General features: G+C 36.7%; 1 protein-coding gene across 12 annotated transcripts in view; it reads left to right on the top strand.

Annotated features, from left to right (window-relative positions):
• WNK2 (WNK lysine deficient protein kinase 2) overlaps window positions 1-19,239 on the top strand; it is a 226,545-nt gene that overhangs the window by 94,241 nt on the left and 113,065 nt on the right. For all 12 annotated transcript variants that reach the window (XM_036737448.1, XM_036737451.1, XM_036737450.1 and 9 more), the window contains exon 5: window positions 10,941-11,098. In XM_036737448.1, coding sequence (XP_036593343.1) covers window positions 10,941-11,098 — 158 coding nt within the window. The remainder of the gene's footprint in view (window positions 1-10,940; window positions 11,099-19,239) is intronic.

Consider the following 19,239-nt stretch of genomic DNA (forward strand, 5'->3'; position numbering starts at 1 on the left):
TGGAACCTTTCTGCTTCCTTTGCCACTATTCCACAGACCTTTAGCTCTGCTCCAGAGCCAATATACTTACTCACCTCTTAGAGAAGAAGTAACATGAGCTCTCATTACAGCTATCTCCTATTAAGACTGATAAATGCATTTTACAAGGATAATGGAATAACTGGAATGGTTAGAATCAAAATGTTCAAGCAAATAAATATGTAGGTTGCTTATCTTTTTTTTTCATGGAATGCATTCTCTGAGTCTTTAAAAAACAGTAAATCACACCTATACCCTTGCTGTTCTAATTTGGGTGAAAAGGGGACATTCTGATGAAATCAAAAGGTCATATTGGAAGTTAAAAACATCATAAGAATTTTATCTAACTCCAGTTTTTTAGAAGGATTCTGCTGGTAACTTTGTAATGTTAGCTTCTAACGTTAGCTTGGATAATGATGACGATACGCAGTGTTGTTGAAAAGATCAAATGAAAACACTTGAAAGTGTTATACAAACAGTAGTATTATAAGACTGTGTCAACTTTTCTCCTGTCAAAAAAAATTACTTAAGGAAAACCATTTGCCACGAAAGAAGAGTGCTCAGATCATAGATAAATAGTGAATTTTTTTTAAACTTTCATTTATATTTCTTGTTTCTTACATTAACATAGTTATCTCAAGTATCCCTCCCTCTCCCCATCCCAGGGAGTCATCCCATATGACAAGTAGAATTTTTTTAAGGGGTGGGGAGAGTCAGCACAAATGATCGATACGTTAAAAACATCTGAAAACATGCTTTAATACCTGTGTACCTCCCACTTACATGAAAGGGTAGGTTGGGAATATCTTCTCATATTTCTTCAACGAGTCCCGTTTGATTTTTATGATTTTGTTACATTTACTTTTGGTTATTTAGGTATGTCATCCTTTTCCATCTACGTTGTTGTAGTTACTGTGTATATTGTTTCCTTGGCTCTGCTTACTTCACTCTGTATCATTCATATAAATCTTTCCATCCTTCTATGTATTCATCACACACATCATTTCTTACAGAACAGTAATATTCCGTTACATTCATGTATCACAGTTTGTTTTTTAGCCATTCCCCAATTGATGGGCATCTACTTTGTTTCTAATTCTTAGCCATCACAAAAAGTACTACTATAAATGTTTTTTTATTATAATGGAGGGTTTTTTCTTATTAATGGTTTCCTTGGGTATAAACCCACTAATGGACTCTGCTTTGAAGGATGTGAATGTTTTAGTCACTTAAATTGCATAGTTCAGATTGAATTGTTCTACCCTTTCACAGTTTCACCAATTGTATATTTATGTGCTTATTTTTCTACAACTCCTCCAACGTTGACTGTTGCCCTTTTTTGTCATTTTTGCCAGTTTTAGTGGGTATGATGTGCAACATTTTTTGATTCACATTTCTCTTATTATTAGTGATTTGGAGCATTTTTTCATGTGGTCATGAATACATTGTAATTGTTCTTTTGAGAACTGTTCATATCCTTTGACCATTGATCTGTTGAGGAATGACTCTTAGTATATACATACATATACACACACGTGTGTATATTTATATGTATGTATACACATATTTACAATGTATTACGTATCATAGAGAGAAAACCCTTATCAGAGAAGTTTGATGATAAGGATTTTCCCCGATTTGATCACTTACCTTCTCATTCTAGATGCATTAATGTTGTCTGTGCAGAAATTTTTCCGTTTCAAGTAATGAAAGTTATGTATTTTGCCTTCTGGAATTACAGTTAAGTGGTGCAATGGATAGAGCACCAAGCCTGGAGTCAGGAAAATTCATCTTCCAGAGTTCAAATCTGGCCTTAGACACTTATTAGCTGTGTGACCCTGGGCAAGTCACTTAACCCTGTTTGCCTCAGTTTCCTCATCTGTAAAATGAATTGGAAAAGGAAATGGCAAACCATTGCAGTGTCTTTGCCAAGAAAACCCTATATAGAGGCAGCTAGGTGATGCGGTGAGTAGAGCAACAGCCCTGGAGTCAGGAGGACCTGAGTTCAAACCCAGCCTCAGACACTTGACATACTTACTAGCCTTGTGACCTTGGGCAAGTCACTTAACCCCAATTGCCCTGCCTTCCCCCCTCAAAAAAAAAAAAAAGAACAGAAGAAAACCCCAAATGGAGTCACAAAGAGTCAGACACAACTGAATCAATTGAACAACAACTAAAATTTTCTCTATCTCTTGTCTTGTTTAGTTAAGAATATATCCTCTCCCCATAGCTGTGAAATGTATATGTTCTGTTTTTCTTCTAATTTTTTTTATAGTCTGATCTTTAATAGCAAGGTCATGTATCCATTTAAAATATATTATGAAATGTGATATAAATTGTTGGTGTAAGCCTAATTTGTGCCAGATTGCTTTCCAATTTTCCCAACAGTTTTTATCAGATAGAGAACCTTTCCCTAGATACCTTATAGTTTCCACTTTACCAAACACTGGGTAATTGAGTTCTGTTGTTTCTGAAATACCTTTGTCTAATCTGTTCCATTGATCTATCTTTCTATTCTTTAGCTAATACTAAATGGTTTCAATGACTGCTGCTTTATAATATAGTTTGAAATCTGGAAGATCTACTTACTCTTCATCCCTTCTTTTCGTCATTTCCTTTGATGTTATAGATCTTTTGTTTCTACAAATGAATTTTGTTACTGTTTTATCAATGTTTGTAAAATATCCCTTTGGCAATTTGATTGATATTGCAGTATCCCTTTTTATTTATATTTGGAATGTTTATTTTTGCTTTGAAAGCATAATTGCCACTCCTGCTTTTTTCGATTCACTTGATGCATAGTAAATTTTTTTCCATCACTTCAGTTTTATTTTGTGAATGTCTTTGTTTTTAAAGTGTGTTTCTTGTAAGCAGCAGATTGTAGGATTTTGTTATCCAATCTGTTACTCTTTTTTGTTTTATTGAATTGTTTAATCCATTCACATTTAAAGTTACAAGAGTTAAGTTTGTATTTTCCTCCATCTATCTGTAAAAATTTTTATAATCTTTTATGATTTTTCCCCTCATCTGCTGTGAACATAGTGTTATGTTCCTTCATGTTCTTTACTTCAGTCCTTTTTTTAAGGTGGTTGGCATAGCACTAAAAGTGTAAATCAATTTTGGTAGTATTGTTATTTTTTTTTATGTTGGCATGGCCCAACCATGAGCACGGGATATTCCTCCAGCTAAGTTGCTCTTTATTTCTTTAAGGAGCATTTTATAATTTAATCTATGCAAGTCTATTTTGTACTTTGGGAGATTGATCACCAGATATTTCTTGGATTTTGTAGTTATTTGTAATGGGGCTTCCCTTTCCATGATTGCTTCTTGTGTTTTATTATTATTATGTAGAAATGGAGGTGATTTTTAAAGTTTATTTCATACCCTGAAACTTTGCAACTTTGTATTTTCCAAGTTAGCCCTCATATCATCAGCAAACAGGAATAGTTTTTATCTCTTCTTTACCTATCTTTATTCCTTTAATTTCTTTCTCTTGTCTTATTGATATTGCTGTCATGTGCAGAAGTATATCAAATAATGGGGGGGAGTGGAAAATGTTTTAAAAGTTGATGAGCAACTTAATTTATATAGGAAATCAATTAATGTTTTTTGAATGCCTGAAATGTATATAGTGCTGGGATAAGCATTGTGTAATACAGAAAAGGGCTCGAGAAATGGCCTACATGGAGTTTCCATGCTAGTTGGGAAGATAAATAAAGTGATGAATAAAAAAAAACATCTAGGGAACAAGGTTATTGTTATGATAGTTATTTATATAGGCATAAGTATGTGTTTATAAGTGCTGCAATAGTCTTTGGCCAGTTCCTTGCCATGTGGGGCTGACCCTGGGTTCTAAAAAACTATGCTGATGGCTAGCAACAATAAGTGACTTCCCCAAGATCACACAGCTTGTTCTTGGATGAGCTAGTAGAACTTGAGTCTTATTTTAGGTTATGTTGTAAAGGATTGAAAATTGTAGCCATATTGAAAGTTATGTAAGTGGTGGGATGGAATAAGAAGATACTAAATGCAAGGTGGTGGTAGTGCTTTGGAGGCAAAAGACCTGATTAAAAGTCTGACCTTTGTTATTGCCTGTCTGACCTCGGGCAAGCTTCTTGGAATCTCACTTTCTTTATCTGTAGGATAAGGTGGGGAGGGGAAAGGTTAAACTGGATTATACAAAAAGCTCCTGCTGATTCTGAATCTATGATCTTATGAAAAATGTTGGACTTTGGGATTTTCAAATGATTTTTGCCAGAATAAATTACTTTATCTGTCCAGCCTTAATGAAGACTGAGAAACATCTTACCTCCTTTTCCAAAGAATACTATGTGCTTCCTGGGTCCTGGATACACCATCCTTTATAGTGCTGTGTAATTGGCACCCAAATGTTGGGTTATGCACTTTGATGAAACAGATTTTTATAGGGTAGTTTATGTCATAAGACTTTACAGAACCTATATGTGTGTTTGTTAGCAGAATAAAAATCATTGGAAGTGATTACATCGTTTGTATTTGACACAGCGCTGTCTGATAATAGAAAAATCACTCAGTTTGGAGACAGAGGATCTGGCTAGGTCCCCACCTTTGCTGCCCCATTGCTGTGAAACCTTGGGCAAGTCACTTCCCCTCTTGGGGCCTCATCTTCCTAATTTGTTATATAGAAACAGCAAACCTTACACTTGTTATTACTCAGGGATATCGAGACTCCAGTGGGAGTGAGCTTGTAAAGCACCCTGAAAATAAGTACATGCCACAGACAACCCACAAATGGCTGCATTTATTTTGGATACTTTTATTAGTAGGGAGATTGAGTCCATTCATCAGTAATGAGCTCTTAACCTTTTTTTAACGCATATGGCCCTCCCCCATAGAGTCACTGGGGCAAAATGAGGTATTCTGAGAAGCCACATCACCTATTATAGGTTGTCAAGGGATCACTTTGTAAATGGTTATTTCAGAGACATCAGTGGCACCCAAGTGACCTAAAAGTGTTGATACAGAGGCGCCTGTTTACTCCCCGGGAGCAGCTTGTATATTGTAGAATCTGCTGGCTCATGCCCACTTGTGTTTAATTTGAGACAGATAGAAAACACAGCTTGAAACCATATAATAAATGCTCATTGATTTGAATGTATGCTACAGTCACTCTTTTCCCACTGGATCTATTCAAGAAGCAAAACTGTCTAGAGCATTTGGGAATTTTGGCTGTCAATTTGTTATGTACTCAAAAAAGCATTGACATTGCTTAGGATCAGAAAGAAAGAAGAGTTGTCCAAAAGTGGATTAGAATGGGTTCTCCTTTGACTGGAGGTCTGGAGGTCTTCAGGCAAAGGCTGGATGATCTTTGATATTTTATAGATAGGATTCTTGTTTCAGTTCAAGCTGAACTAGCCTCTGAAGTCTATCCCAACCGTGACATTTTATGTGCTTGCTTTTGAGGTCCCCTCAGTAGTTGAGGGATAGTTCTGTGTAATAGGGTCAAGATGCCAAGGAATCTTGGCAGGCCAGGCTAGAAAGATAGTCAGAAGCCAGTAAGATGACATATACTAGAGACACGTATTGTCAGAATCATGAAATCTCTGTTGCAAGGGACCCTCTAAGGCCATTTAGACTAACCTTTATCTAGCTAAAGACCTCACATACAATATATGTGACAAATGGTAATTCAGTCTTGCTTGAAAACTTCTGGTGAGCAGAAACTTACTAACCTTAGAGGTGGCCTGTCCCCCTTGTGGAAATCAATCAATCAACAGGTATTTAGCACTTACTCTGTACCAGGCATCCATATTAGGTATTGGGGATTCATTGACAAAGAATTAAACAATCCCTACTCACCAATGAGCTTACATTTTAGTGAGGGTAGACAACAAGTCTATATACATACACACATATTCATATAAAGTAGCTTGGGAGAGAAGGGCACTAGCATTTGGGAGATTAGGAACAATTTCATGCCAAAGCCTGAGCTGCATCTTAAAGATCTCTAATTGTTAAGGCATTTTTCAATACATGAAGCCCAAATCAGCCTCTATGAAATTTCCATGTATTCTTGTCACTATTTTCCCTCTGGGGCCAAGCAAGTCCAGTCTTCTTTTCATGTGACAAATCAGCAGCTACTTCATTATAGGCATTCTGTCCTTACCGCCCACCCCCCACCCCACCCCGGCCCCATCCCTTCTATGTCTTATATTCTTCAGGCTAAATATTCCTAGTTCTTTCAACCTGCCCTTGTATGGTAGGATCTGGACCCTCCTGGTGCCACGCTTCTGGTTGCTTAAAGCTAATAAACATCCTTTCTAAAATATGTCAGTTATCTAGACATGCTTTGACCAAGAGAGGTACAAGTGAGACAAGCCCTAGCCCTAGGCACGATGCCTCCTACACTTAGTTTCAAAAACTCAACTCCACAAATCAGCTTAAGTTAATTTCATGTGTTGGAGGTGACTTGGTTAATCAACAGCCCTTGTGCAATAGATTTGTGAGTTTTAGTGGACTTGAATATCAATATAATTCAGCAGTGCAATATGGCATTCAAAAGAACTAATGAGATCATAGGCTTCATTAAGAGAAGAATGGTGCCCCAACTGAGGCAAGTAATAGTTCCACTTTCACTACTCAAATCAAAATACATCTGGAGTATTTTTGTTCCATGCCTTTTTAAACATTATTATATTTCAATGAACAAAAATCTATTTTCTTTCCCTCCCCAATTGAAAAGCAAAATGAACCTTTATAACAAAAATATGTAGCCAGGCAAAACATTCTTTCATTGGCCATGTCTAAAAAATGTATGCACGCCAGAAGTCCATCACCTTCTTTCAGGTAGTGGATAGTATGTTTCATGATGAGTCCTCTGGAATCAAGCGGTCATTGTATTGACCAGAGTACTAAAGGGTTTCATAATTGCTATTCTTATATAAATTGTTCTGCTTCTGCTCACCACATTCTGCATCAGTTCATACTGTTCTTGCCAAATTTCTTTGAAACCATCACCCTCATCATTTCTTAAATCACAATGGTATTTTGCTACATTCATATTTAATACTTTGATTAGCTCTTCCTCAGTTGACCTCAGAAGATATCAAGTATAACCTGTGCTTAACTAAGAATTCTCTCTGCAACATTTTTGTGAATAAGGACTGTGTTTCCATTTATTTCTCCCATCCCTAGGACTAAAAGTAATGCTGTCTCCACTGCCTACTTAATCTGAACAGAGCCAGCCCTGCTAGTGGCTAAGAAACTTCTTACAACTTTGCAGGTCTGGCTGGAAGCAGTTTTGATCTGCTGTCTGAAGCTGTGAAAAGCTGCTTGAAGCATGGAAGTAGCATTCTATGTTGTACCAGGTGATGTGGGAGCACTCAGCAAAAAGCCAATTGAATAAATTGAAGTTGAAGGTTAAAATAAATAGCCTTTGTTGATTCCTTTCATCCACTGCTGCCTTTATTATCAATTCATAGAAGTGCCAGTCAAGATAAAATCACTACAGGCCTGTAGCAGACAGATGAATTGTGTTAAGATAATTTTTCAAAGTAATTTTTAAAAAATTATGGTTCTTTGGACAAGGGAAGTAAACATTTCCTTTTTTTGGTAATTGCTAAAACTTCCTTCTCTATGGAATTTAATTAGAATTATTCCTAATTGATGCACTATATTCTCTTACTCATCAAATCTTGTCTTGCTTTTCTCTACCCTTGCACTTGGTCATAGTCCAGAGAAGCTTAGAGCTATGGATGACCATAGAGCTCAGCTCATCCCAACCCCCTTATTATATGGATATTAAGAAACTGAGGCTCAGAGATGTTCAAGATCACATAGTGAATTAATGACAGAGGAAAAAAAAAACAGTTTCCTGACTCACAGGTGCTTCTAGGTACTCTCAACTCACACCTGATCTGTCTTAAGTCTCCACACCCCCACCCCAGCCTTTCCTCTTTGGAGGATAAAAATCTCTTTACAAGCACATATTCCACCTTTTGATGGTTTCCTATTATGGAACTAGAAGTGTGAGGATCACTAGTTGGCGAGGAGAGTGGGTTCAAAAAAGGCAGTGGCTGGAGTTGGTGTGGTTCTCCAGCTAACATTGTGCCACCATCAGGACTGAGAGACAGGCCTATCTCCAGGGTACTTTTATACTTTGGCTGATCTCAGAGTGCAGAGACACACTGGAAAGGGGTTAAGTGGCCATTTAATTCAGAGCAGATGCTTCTAGGCCTGCATAGTAGGGCTCTAGGGTCACATTAGGTTACTTTCTAAGTCATTTTCCTCTGCGTAGTTTTTTTCATGGATTTAGTTTCATGTACCAACCTGGAATACCTTGTTAAGCAGTCAAATGACAGGCCTAGGGGATGAAAAAACAAATTAAGTTTGTCTTAAGCTCAGTGCTCCTTTTAGATTTATAGCACCCTAAGATGTTTAGATCTGGAAAAAGATATGAGAGATGATTGGTCCCATGCTCTAAATTTGATCCTATGAACCAAATTTTATCCCACAAATCCCTGGCTTTCCATGCAATGTCAGTGGGGTTTTCCATGATAAAATTTTTATTCTAGCAATATTTCCCTCTCTGAATTTTTTTTAAATGTGAAATTAATGTAGTACTTTGAGTACCTGCAAACACAAGCACGTTGCATTTTTCTGTGAAAAAGAGCAACTAGACCAAGAGGAGAAAGGATAGGGTTTATTTATACTACCTTTACTTCAAAATGCTTCTGAATTTCATTTTTTTCCATTGAGGGCACTGCCCTCCTTATGATATTTTAAGTTCTTAATTTCTTTGCTGTCTTTGACTTTTTCCCTCAATTGAAACTGTTCTATTCGAAGGTACCAGTAATCTCTTATGTTGCCAAATCTGATAACCTTTTCTTATTCGTAGTCCTTCTTGATCTTGGTGCAGCATTTGAAGATGCTTATTACTATCTCCTCCTGAATATATTTCTTCTCTCTTTTTTAGGCTGTTCACCACATGGTTTTCCCTTACATCTCCTTCTACCTGCCTTTCTGTACCTTCTCATTGTCCTTTATTGAATCCTCTCCTGTAGAATGTCTGTGGGTGTACCTCAAGGCTCTGTCTTGGGCCCTTTTCTAAGTACTTAATAAATGCTTGTTGACTGAATATCTCTCTATATTCTTACCTAGTGGTTTGATCAGTACTCTTTGGTTTAATTGTCATCTCTATGCAGCTGACTCCCAGTTCACTAAATCCCGCCCAAGTCTCTCTCCTGAGCTTCTGTCCCACATCGCAAGCTGACTACTGAACATTTCAAATTTGGTGTCCTATGGGTATCTCAAACTCAATATTTCTAGAAAAGAATTACCACCACCATCCTTCACCGCCTCTAAACTAATCCCTTCTTTCAATCTTCCATATTTCTGAAGAGGTCACAGTCTTCATCCCAGTCACAGGTTTACAATGTTGGCATCATTCTCATTTTCCCTCTCCCCATTCACTTAATTAACAATAATACATTAATAATTGATATTAATTATTTATCAGTTTATTTATTGATTACTGATAAATGAATAATCTATTCATTTAATCAGATTTTATCATTGTTACCTTCACAACAACTCATATCCACCCACTTCTTTCTTCTCACATAGTTACTCCCTCACCCCTATCTCCTTCGACTATTATAATAGCCTCACTAAAATCTTCCCATTCTCTATTTCCATCTTAAATGTAAATCTAACCATGTCACTGCCCTACTTAGTAAATTCCAATGACTTCTTAGTCACTCTGGGATCAACTGTCATTTCATCTTTATCACATCCTTACTTAATTTTTATTTTCTTATAAATTTTCTAATATTAGTAATTATTAGCATGATGGTACATGTTATAAATAAATAAATATACTAACATTTATATGGCACTTTAGCTTTTATAATATGCTTCTTACTGAATGCCCACAACAACCCTCATTATCATTCCATTTTGCCTAGCCTGGGGTCATCCAACTAATTTGTGTCTGAGGGAGAATTTTAACTCAGGTCTTCCTGACTTCAAATTCAATACTCTTTTCCATTATGCACTCTTCCTGCCATTATACATATATTAGGGGTGAGAAACATGTTCAGTTTTTTTTTCTAATTGATGATACTGTGCAATCAAAAAAGTTTGGAAACCCTGGAGTGTCTAATAGGTGTTTCTTATTTGATAATTCATGTATTAAAGATTAAAATAGTATGATGCTGAATGGTTGGTCCTTTCAGAAGAAAATGCATTATCTTATTTCTTCATCATGGCATCTTATTCACTTATTAAGTAGGAATCTTTTAGTTCTTAAATCATTATAATTTGGTGATGCCACTCCACTTGTATTAATTTTCATTTTTGAGTTATGTGTATAACTCATTTTTATATCTTTGTAATATGTCCTGGGTTCAGTCCAGTCCTGGGTTCTTTTCAGCTCTCTCAGGAGATTATAGCTGTCACCTCCCTGCAGTGCTTTTTTCCAGGCAAAGGCTAGAAGCCCCCTCCTAGGAGAAACTCTGTAGAAGGAATTCATGCTTAGGTACCACTTGGACTTAAGTAAGTCATTACTTAGTCATAGGTCTCTGCCTGGTCAGGTAACAGACATTTAAGTGCTTACTGTGTGCCCAGTACTCTGCTTAGGGGTGGGGATACAAAGGAAGGCCAAGAAACACAACAGAGTAGTCACCGGCCTCAAGGAACTTTCATTCTAAAGAGGGAGATGACACATTAAAATCTAAGTACATACTTGGGGGGTAAACTTAGAGGGGAAGGCACTAGCAGTCAGTTCTTTCCAGCTTTTAGATTCTGTGTTTCTGTATTATATTTTAAAAATTTTTCTTGTTTTGCTCCCTAAATCCAGACTGCTATATATTTTGAAGAGTGCCAAAGGAGAGCAGCCTTTGGTATTCAGGTTAATTTTTATGCTTCTTTTTTTATATGCCCAGGAACCCCCGAATTCATGGCCCCAGAGATGTATGAAGAGCACTACGATGAATCTGTCGATGTCTATGCCTTTGGGATGTGTATGCTGGAAATGGCTACCTCAGAATATCCCTACTCAGAATGCCAGAATGCTGCCCAAATCTACCGGAAGGTCACATGTGTAAGTCTGTTCCAAGGCCCCATCCCCGGTTTTCTTTAGAAAGGTTCTCTCTCCTCCCCTACTGGCCAGATAGTTGTGTGCATAACTACCTTATTAGAAATATAAATATCCTTCCTCCTTTTTTAAAAAACAAAACCCACTGCCAAGATGTCTCAGTAGGGTTGGTACATCCTGTGGTGTAGCTTTCAAGACCCAGATGATCTGAGGAATGTTCGTTCATCTTTTCTTATTGGTGGAAGTTTTTCCTCTAATTGGAGGACTTCAGCTGTTTAAACAAGTCTGCTGTTTTATGATTCTTAGCAGTAACACTAGGCATTACTACAACACTCACTTTAAGTACTGAAAATATATTATAAAACAGCAGATCAAATGCTGGTGTAATTTATTCTCACCCTTGTAACCTGCCTTTTTTCCCCACAGGCTCTTCATTCAAATAAGTAAAAATAAAAAGCTCAGTGAGATTATACCAATCGGATTTGAGCATTTATTTATCCTAAGGTTGGAGTAGAATACCATATTCTAGCAGCAGCCCAATCAAGTTTCTTCCACTTACTTTTGGGCTGATGCTTAGATCTGCTCATAGAAAAACATTTCATTCTAGAATCCTGGGGAAAGGTACAAGTAGCCCCAAATCTTGGGAGTTTTTTGAAAAAAAAAAAAAAGAAAAGCAGTTAATACCTACATTAGGCATGAAACACTGTTCTTCTGAGCTCAGTAATTGTATTGTCTCTTTACAAGCAGTATTAATGCCAGTTGCTTTTATAAATTTCATATGGAGGGATTTGTTCATTACAGTCTGGTTATAGCCCATGCAAGATCCTCCATAATGACAGGATTAGAACTCAGTCCTTACTCTGTGCTCTTGTCTTTTGTGGATTTGAGGACTAGATCTTGAAAGAATAACTTACTTTCTCTTATCTTTTTATACATTGGTTTTGCAAAGGAGTTGGGGATTACATTTGAAATATAAATCTCTATCTGTACTGATAATACCCATATAGACCTGGAGTGTTGTTTTCCTAGTTCTGTTTAAAAAAGAACTTTAATATTTCATTTTTTTTGAAATTACATGTAAAAAGAATTTTTGACATTGATTTATTAAAAATTTCCATTCCAAATTTTCTCCCTCCGTTCCTTCTCCCCTTATTGAGAAAGCAAGCAATTTGATATAGGTTAGACATATGCAGTCATGCAAAACATATTTCCATATTAGTCATATTGTGAAAGACAACATAGACAAAAAGAAACCCAAGAAAAATAAAAAAAGAAAAAAAAGAAAAATAAAGAATGGTAAAAAAAACCATGTTTCGATCTACATTCAGACTCCATTAGTTCTTTCTCTGGAAGATGGATAGCGTTTGTTATCACAAGTCCTTCCAGATTGTCTTAAATCATTATATTGCTGAGAATAGCTAAGTCATTCACAGTTGATCATTGTACAATATTGCTGTTACAGTATATAGTGATGTCCTGGTTCTTGCCACTTCACTTTGTATCAGTTAATGTAAGTCTTTCCAGGTTATTCTGAGAGCATTCTGCTCATCATTTTTCATAGTAACATAGTATTTCATCACAATCATATACCCACAAATTGTTCAGCTATTCCCCAGCTGATGGACAGCTCCTCAATTTCCAATTCTTTGCTCCCACTAAAAGAGCTGCTATAAATTTTTGTACGTATAGATCCTTTTCCTTTTTTTTTTAATCTCTTTGGGATAGAGACCTACTAGTGGTATTCCCAGGTCCTTTTTATCTGCTGAAATTCTATTCATCTTTTAAGTCCTAATTCAAATTCCACATTTTCCCAGATGCCTTCCTTGATTATTTAAAAGATAGCATCTTCCATGTTTGGAAATTGTACAGTGCTTGGCTGTAGCACTCATATGGTACTTATCCTGTCTTGTCCTATAGCTATTTATGTACATGTTATATTTTCCTGGATTGTAAACTTCTGGACGGCAGAGATAATGGCTTAGGATTCTTTGTACCATCTGTGGTTCCTAGCATAGTGCTTTATACTCGGGACAGCCCTACACCAAGGGTGGTAGCCTCATCCCTGCTCTTCCATTTAATGACTGTGTGACATTGGGCATGTCACCTAACTGTTTTCCAGCCTTCTTCATATATGGTAATAGCAAACAAAGTGGGACTTTTTGTTTTGCTCTTTTTTTCTTTTGGAGTTCTAGTTCTTCTCAGCACTAAGGTAATCAAGTGCCTTTGATTGAGACTTGCTATTGTTTCAATCAAGAGTCTTTGATTGAATCAGGGGTCTTTGATGACCTGCTTGGGTCACAAGAAAGCCTTAGTCACATGAGTTTGAGTCACATGGTTGTGATGCCCTCTGTGGGATGACCCTGAAGAAGTATGTATATACTCTGAAGTTAGCATTTTGCTTTGGGAGCTCACTGATTGGAAGAGAGTTCTTGTGATTTCACCAGACAAGACTCTGGGTAGCTGTTAAGGAGCCCCCCAGTTTTGAAAACCCAGATGTTGGTGCTTCTTTCTCTCTCTCTCTCTCTCTCTCTCTCTCTCTCTCTCTCTCTCTCTCTCTCTCTCGTAACTATGTGTGTATTGCTATGGACAGACAGACAGAAACCCTGTCTGCTGATTTTTTTTTATTTGCTCTGTTTATGTAATTTGTTTGTGTTTTCTTTGAAGTTCAGAGTGTTGACGTTTTCCCCTGAACTAAGTGAATGATATATGTATGTTTAATTAAAGTGTGATTGTAAACCCCTTAAAGTTGCTTTCCTTAGAAAAGCAGATCAAAGAACCTATGCTAGCAGCCCTCCTGCGTGCTGGTGTTATTGACCTTACACAGCCACAATAGCTGCAAGCAGCATTGTTGTTACATCTGTGTAAAATGTATATAATTTCTGAATATATCTCAGCACTGTTGCAAGGATCAAATTAGATAAATAAACTGTAGAATGCTCTGTAAATGGGATGTACTAGTGCTGTAACTGTATCTACCACTTGCAAAATGACATGAAGTCTGGAGTGTTGTGGTTTTTTGTTTGTTTTAGTGGACATTCCCACAAATGATATGGCAAGTGGTTAAACATTTTGACCTTAAAAGTACAAAAAGTCCAAATTTAGTTTTGAAACTCTACCCCCTGTATGCTTCTCATGAAATAGCCTTCCAAGGTTTGAGTTCAGGACACATGGAGGAATGTTAATGAGGAATTGAAAGGTGAAGAATTGGTTCATATGTGGTGTGGAGTGTCACTGAAATTTGTAATAAAATGTTTAGAGAACCAGACTCCAAACTTGGAGAGGTTTTTAAAAGAGTAATCAAATCTGGTTTCAGAACCAATATGCTAATTCCCTCTACAACATTGCTTTATGTAGCATCAAATGTCCCATTTCATAAGGTATTCCACTCCATTTTGGGACACCTCTGATCAGAAATTCTTCATCGTATTTAGCTGAAAGCTGCCTGGCTCCTTTTTACGTCTAGCCATTGTAGTTCTAACTTCTGGAACTGCAAAGAATGACAACCTTTCAAATTTTAGAGACAGCTGTAATATCTCATCTTCATACCAAGTCTGAGCTAAATATCTCCAGTTCCCTTATCCTGACATGATTTCAAATTCCATCACTGTTCTGGCCATCTTCCTCCAGACATATTCCAACTTGTCACTGTCTTTCTTGAAATGTCGATCACAAAATGGAGCATCCATCTTCCAGATATAGAATGACCAGTACAGAGGACACCAAGATTGTTTCCAAGGACAGTAACTTGGGTGGGATGTCAGGGCTCTGCTCCCAGGGTACAAATGAGTTTAATACCTAATTAGCAAGAATAAGTATAATAGGAAGTTCTAGAGGCTTCTCCTTCCACCCTGGCCCATAGACTCATCCCAGGCAAGTCCATCTCCATTTCCCATCTTCCCCCTCCACCCTCCACAGAAGCAGCCTCCCTCTTGATTGCCTTGGGCACAGTGGTTCTGCTGTTATTTTCTGTGACTTAGAAGTATAATGTAACCTATGGTTATGGTAAATTTTTTTGCCATTAGTTCACATTTTTGGTCCATTTTGAGTTTATTATTAACTAACTGCTGTTGGGCTAATCTTCCCCATTATGGATTTATATAAATTTTTTCTTTTTTCTTTCTAAGTTGCAGAACCTATTTGTCCGTATTGAATTTCAACTTGTTAGTTTTGATCCATCATTTCCCACTATTAACTCTTTCTGACTTTGTGTCAGTAATTAGGTTCACACGCGTGGGGCATTATCCCTGAAATTTGTAATATTGTTTATAGAACCAGACTTCGTAATCCAACATGTTAGCTATTCCATACAGTGTTTGATCAGTAAGAACATCAATGATCCTTTAATCCAGTACATACTTGAAAAAATAATTCTCACTACAATGTATAGACCATCACAAGAGTTCAAAGTTACAAGAACATCAGTGATCCTTTACATACTTGTATGTATATACATCCATACATCCAATACATACTTGTATATGCAATGTATAGACTTTGCCTGTTGACCTGTTGAGGAGAAACCCAGCATCTCTCAAGACAACCAATTTGACTCGTGGCTACCACTGATTGTTTGCAAGTTTTTCCTGACATCAAACCGGTCTTTTTATAACTTTTGTAACAGTTTGGTTTCTACTTCTCTCTGGGGACAAACAGAACAAATCTAATTCTTTTTCAGTGTGTCAACGTCCAAATAATTTAGATGGCTCTCATGTTCCCCTGGGTTATCTCGTCTGTAGGTTAGGCATCCCAGTTTCTTTAACCAGTATTGATATGACATATACTAAAGCATTTTAACTTTAGTGTTTCCCTTCCTCTGAAAGCATTCCAGCTTCTCGTCCTTCATAAAATGTGGCACCTAGGCCTTAACGCAATCCTTTAGATGTCACTTGACCAGAACAGAGTACAGTTGGATGATTACCTCCTTATTCCTCGATAATTTCATTCCTTATACATGGAAACTGTTCAATATTTAACTGGAGAGGCCAAGGATAGAACCATTTGATATTTGACAAATGACCTTCCTTCAGCTTGACACGGAGCCACTAATTACATATTTTTTGACGTGATTGTTCAGCTAGAAATCTATCTCACTTTATTATTATGTGAGCTACTTTTCTTCCTCCTGTTTAAAACTATATCTTGGCTGGAATCATGATTCAGTTTTTTTGTGTATTTCCCGTACCCTAATACTTGTTGAGGTGGGATGGGATTGGGCAGAAGGAAATGAAGTTAGTTTGGCATGACTTTTTCTTCATGAACCAATGTTAGCTTCTTATGATCATCATTTTCTCTTCTAAGTACATTCTAAATACTCTCTTCTAAGTACTAATTTTTTTCTGGATCATTGCTCCATACCATAATTTTCAGAATCCATCTCCCTTCCCCAGCTCTTTGAAATTTTACTTTGAAATTTTGAAATTTACTTGCTTTTCTCTAGTTTTCTGGTACCTCTGTTCCTTTCAGTGATTTCTCAAAAACTGTGGCTGTAGTAGCTCTCCATTCATTTCTTCAAGTCCTAGTACCCTGAACTCACTGGGCCTTTGGACTTGAAGTAATTTAAAGAAATGAGGTGGTCTTGTACTTTCATTTGTTTTGCTTCAGGTTTCATTTCCGTCTTTACCTGACTTGTTCTACCCTGTCCATTTTGGAGGTTTTTCTCTCTGCTGTAGCTGAGAGAAGTAGAATTTGAGCTGCATAGGTCTGCTTTCTCTCTGGCATATGTGAACATTATATACTCCACCCAAAACAGTAGGTGTTCCCTTACTTATTGTTCTCTTTTCCCCAAACATGCTTTTTAAGAGCTTTTTTTGTTAGCACTTCTCCCCAGGTCTGAGCTTCTTTTTGTCTTTTAACTTTCCAAACACAGCTCATGAGTTTGAACCTCACTTTTGTGTTCATTCTTGGTTATGTGTCTCTCCTTTGATCTTTTGTATATTTTGGGAGGGGGGAGAGTTCAAATGGACATAAGGAAGATATTTCTTGTTGGTGTTTCTTTAGGTGATAAAGGAAAGGTAGATGACTTTAGGACCCTAGGATTTAGAACTAGAAGGAGTAATTAGAAATCATCCAGTTTAAACCCCCTCAATTTGCAAAAGAGCAAGCTGAAGTTCAGAGGTAAAGTCCCTTTTCCAAGGTTATACAGCTAGTATGTGGCAGAACCTAAATTTAAACTTACATCTTTTGATTCAGATTTCCTCTTCTTTCTTTCCGATGCATCATATTACCTCCTACTCGGTAACCATAGGAGTCACATTGATGATAGACCATCAGTAATATTTGATGATTCAAATACCTGATTTGGGGAAATCTCTCTTTTTTTGACATTTATGTTCAGGGTGTTGCTTCTAGAAGGGAACTGAACAAATGGTGATTCCTAGCTTGGAATTTAAATAGATGTCACATTTATTTCATATTGCCTTTCAAGAGGTGACCTTGTTCAAGTGAAACTTTGCTCATGTTTGCCTTTAAATATTTTTTTAATCACCAAAACTCTCCAGTGGATTTATTCATTCTTATAGACAAATGAAGACAAATCACATTCATTTATTTTTGTAACTATAAATGCCAAATTACCTACAAAGACTACTCTACTTTCTACTTATTGGTGCTTTCTATGGTAGTCATCTCATCTTTTAGGATGAAAACCTATTTTCTTTTCTTTTTTTTTTCTTTTTTGATTTTCTTATGTTCTAGGCCCATAGAAATCCTAGACAGCTCTTCAGCCTCTTGGTAGGGAGGAAGCATTTAGAATTATTAAACAGCATTGACTTTCAGCAGTAGCATTAGTGTACATTGGGAACATATCCTTTGGGACATAGCACTGTGTTGGGTTTCATGAGGGATGCAAAGAAATACAAGTCAAGGTTCCTGAAATCAAGATGTTGACAATATGGCTAGATCAGACAACAGGCAGCTGTAAGGTTAGATGAGCATTCAAAAGAATGGTCACAGAGAGATTTAGGATAGCAATTCTATTAGCTCGATAGAAGTGAGAGTTGAGTTCTGGGAATCAGAAATATTATTTCCAAGACATAGGTGGGGTAGAGGATTAGACAAGGACAGATTCTTGTCAAATGCCTTTGTTTGTGGGGCTAGTGCTAGAAGAGCAACCAAAAAAAAAAGGACCAGAGGAAGAGTGGCCTGAGAAGGAAGAATCAGAACCAAGACAGTGTCTTGTGCCAACCTCAGGAGCAGAGCTTTAAACAGATTGTATTAGATGATGTCATTCTTGCAGAAAGATTATAAGGAATGATGAATTGAGGCCTTTGAATTTGGCAGTTAAGAGATCATTAGGAGCATTGGAGAAAATGATTTCAGCAGGATACCAGGTTTGGAACCAGAATATTCAAGGGAGGAGAGATAGAGTGAGTGGGTTAGGAAATGGATACAGTGGGTATAATGCACTCATTGGAAATTCTTGGCAGTGAAAGGTAAGGAACGATCCATCGTGAAGCAGGATTTACTGTTCTATAAATTTGAGAGAGAGGATGTTATAGTACTTAGATTTCATTTTGATTTATTTTAATAGCAAGAAGTTTTGCCTTATCTGCTGATTAATTATACTTAGTAATTTTTAGTGCATTGCTGATGAGGTTGTAATTCAATTCAGTGGACAATTATTAACACAGAGCCCCATGTTAAGCACTTGGAGAGATAAAAAGTTTAGATAAGAAAATTCTTGCTTTCATGAACAGGGGCTTAAAGTCTACTAAGATACGGGGCTAGGTTTTATTTATATTATATATATATTATTTTATATATATTATATACATATATACATATATATATATATATATATATATATATATATATATATATATATATATATATATTTATCTAGGTGCAGAAAAATAGTGCAGTTAAAGCATACTCTGAGGTTGAGAGAAGGAAGGTCTTTACTGCCTAGGGGAATCAGGGACCATTTCCTATAGGAAGTGGCCCTGGAATTTCATCATTATGTTGAATAATGGAATTTTAATAATGTAACTAAAGATGTAATTATCATGATGATTAATAATATTCATTAAAATAGAAGTTCTTTGAAAGTAGAGATTGTTTTATCCTTTATGTTTTTATCCCAAGTGCCTAGCACTGTGACTGGTACATAGCTGCTTAATAAATCCTTGGCGTTTGATTAGTAGGCAAAA

Source organism: Trichosurus vulpecula, chromosome 9, assembly GCF_011100635.1.
Source record: "Trichosurus vulpecula isolate mTriVul1 chromosome 9, mTriVul1.pri, whole genome shotgun sequence".
Taxonomy (NCBI): Eukaryota; Metazoa; Chordata; class Mammalia; order Diprotodontia; family Phalangeridae; genus Trichosurus; species Trichosurus vulpecula.